Source organism: Aplysia californica, unplaced genomic scaffold (assembly GCF_000002075.1).
Source record: "Aplysia californica isolate F4 #8 unplaced genomic scaffold, AplCal3.0 scaffold00689, whole genome shotgun sequence".
NCBI lineage: Eukaryota > Metazoa > Mollusca > Gastropoda > Aplysiida > Aplysiidae > Aplysia > Aplysia californica.
This window is the reverse complement of record NW_004797959.1, coordinates 77,969-79,498: the sequence shown is the minus strand read 5'-3', so window position 1 is coordinate 79,498 and position 1,530 is coordinate 77,969. Positions and strand designations below refer to the sequence as shown.

General features: G+C 38.8%; 1 protein-coding gene across 1 annotated transcript in view; it reads left to right on the top strand.

The window, feature by feature from the left end:
- Window positions 1–1,081: 1,081 nt before the first annotated feature.
- LOC101856377 (histone H1.2) overlaps window positions 1,082–1,530 on the top strand; it is a 5,823-nt gene continuing 5,374 nt past the window's right edge. Inside the window, exon 1 of the mRNA XM_013088127.2 lies at window positions 1,082–1,502. Within this exon, the coding sequence (XP_012943581.1) occupies window positions 1,311–1,502 (192 nt within the window). The 5' untranslated portion in view covers window positions 1,082–1,310. The remainder of the gene's footprint in view (window positions 1,503–1,530) is intronic.

Below are 1,530 nucleotides of genomic sequence, written 5' to 3'. Positions count from 1 at the left end.
ATTTTGGGAATCATCATTCTTATATTCTAAGACAAACATACAAACAAACAAACAACCGTGTTGACGTGAAGCGTAAACAGGTCGATGTACTGAATCTATTTATAGAAAATGAACATATCGAATTTCTGAAGGAAAAAAGCAAGCGAAACTCAATAATGAGCAAGAAAGTGAGAATTTTGAATAGTACAAGGAAAAATAAAAGTATATTGGTCATCTTTACCATGGAAATACGACGGAATACACCGCTTTTATTAATATTTCAGACAAAACAAATCTCCGATCTAAAGTCTATGGTTTCGACAAAATGTCAGATCAGAGTGACCTAGGCCGGAAAGTTGACCCAACTTCATCGGTAAAATTTGCTTCTAACTTCATAGTATTTCACGTGTTAGCATATTCTTCTTAGAACAAACGAACAATAGGTTCGAAAGGAATGTATTTAAAGACAAAATGAGTAAAAATAAAGAGCGGGAACCCAAAAATGCAGATCCACCTCAGCAATCAACATTTCCTCCTTTCGCGGCCATCTTACCCTGCGAGGCTGTCTTTTGTCGACACACTAGACCACGGTAAAACGGCTTTTCTCAATACAATATAACATTTAAAGGAAACATTTTATCGGTAAACTCAAGATTATAATATTACTTTTCCAAGAAATATAATTTTCAGACGTTTTCATGCTGGGAATGGGATGAAATAACCTCATTCACCGTGTGTAATTTGTGAAAGTCGTTGGAATTGTGCTGGTATAAGAAAAGAAAAAAAGTAAAAACAAAATATTCAGCACATTGTGGCTACAAAAACTATATGCATGATTAAGAAAAATCAGTTTTCTTTAATATTTTTAAGAGTAATTATCATTAGATATTACAGAAAATTTAAAAAAATATTTTAAAATGAGGTCAATGTGAGAGTGGATGTACACATTATCGGTAGGAAAACTTAGTATTCAAACTGCAGGCAAGTGGAAAAGAATGGAAAACAGTTAAATATGTTTCTTAATTCATTTATCTAACCAAGCATTAAATTGAAATAAGTTTCACTAGTAGAGGATAAATGCTTAGCACCTAAATCTACATGCACTTGCACAGATTCGAGACGCGCAACGAAACGTCCGACATCATCCGGGCGAGAAATGCGCAGTGACGTAGATGCTCTCTCGGACGTCCGCGCGGCAGGTATATATAGCCAAGCGGATCTTCGGAACGTCAGTTTGTTTCAACTCTCAACAAGAGTAACACTACGAATCGCACTTTAGTATTGTTAGTTTGACATTTCGCTCACTCTACGATCATCAATTCATCATCATCATGTCTGACGCACCAGCTGCTGTTGCTCAAACCAAGACCACCCCTGCCAAGAAGAGGGCCCAGGGAAAGCCCAAGGCTCCCCCGGCTCACCCTCAGTACAAGATCATGGTCGTCGCTGCCATCTCCTCCCTGAAGGAGCGCGGTGGTTCCTCCCGACAGGCCATCCTCAAGTACATCATCGCCAACTACAAGGTCGGAGACAACCCCACCGCCATCAACG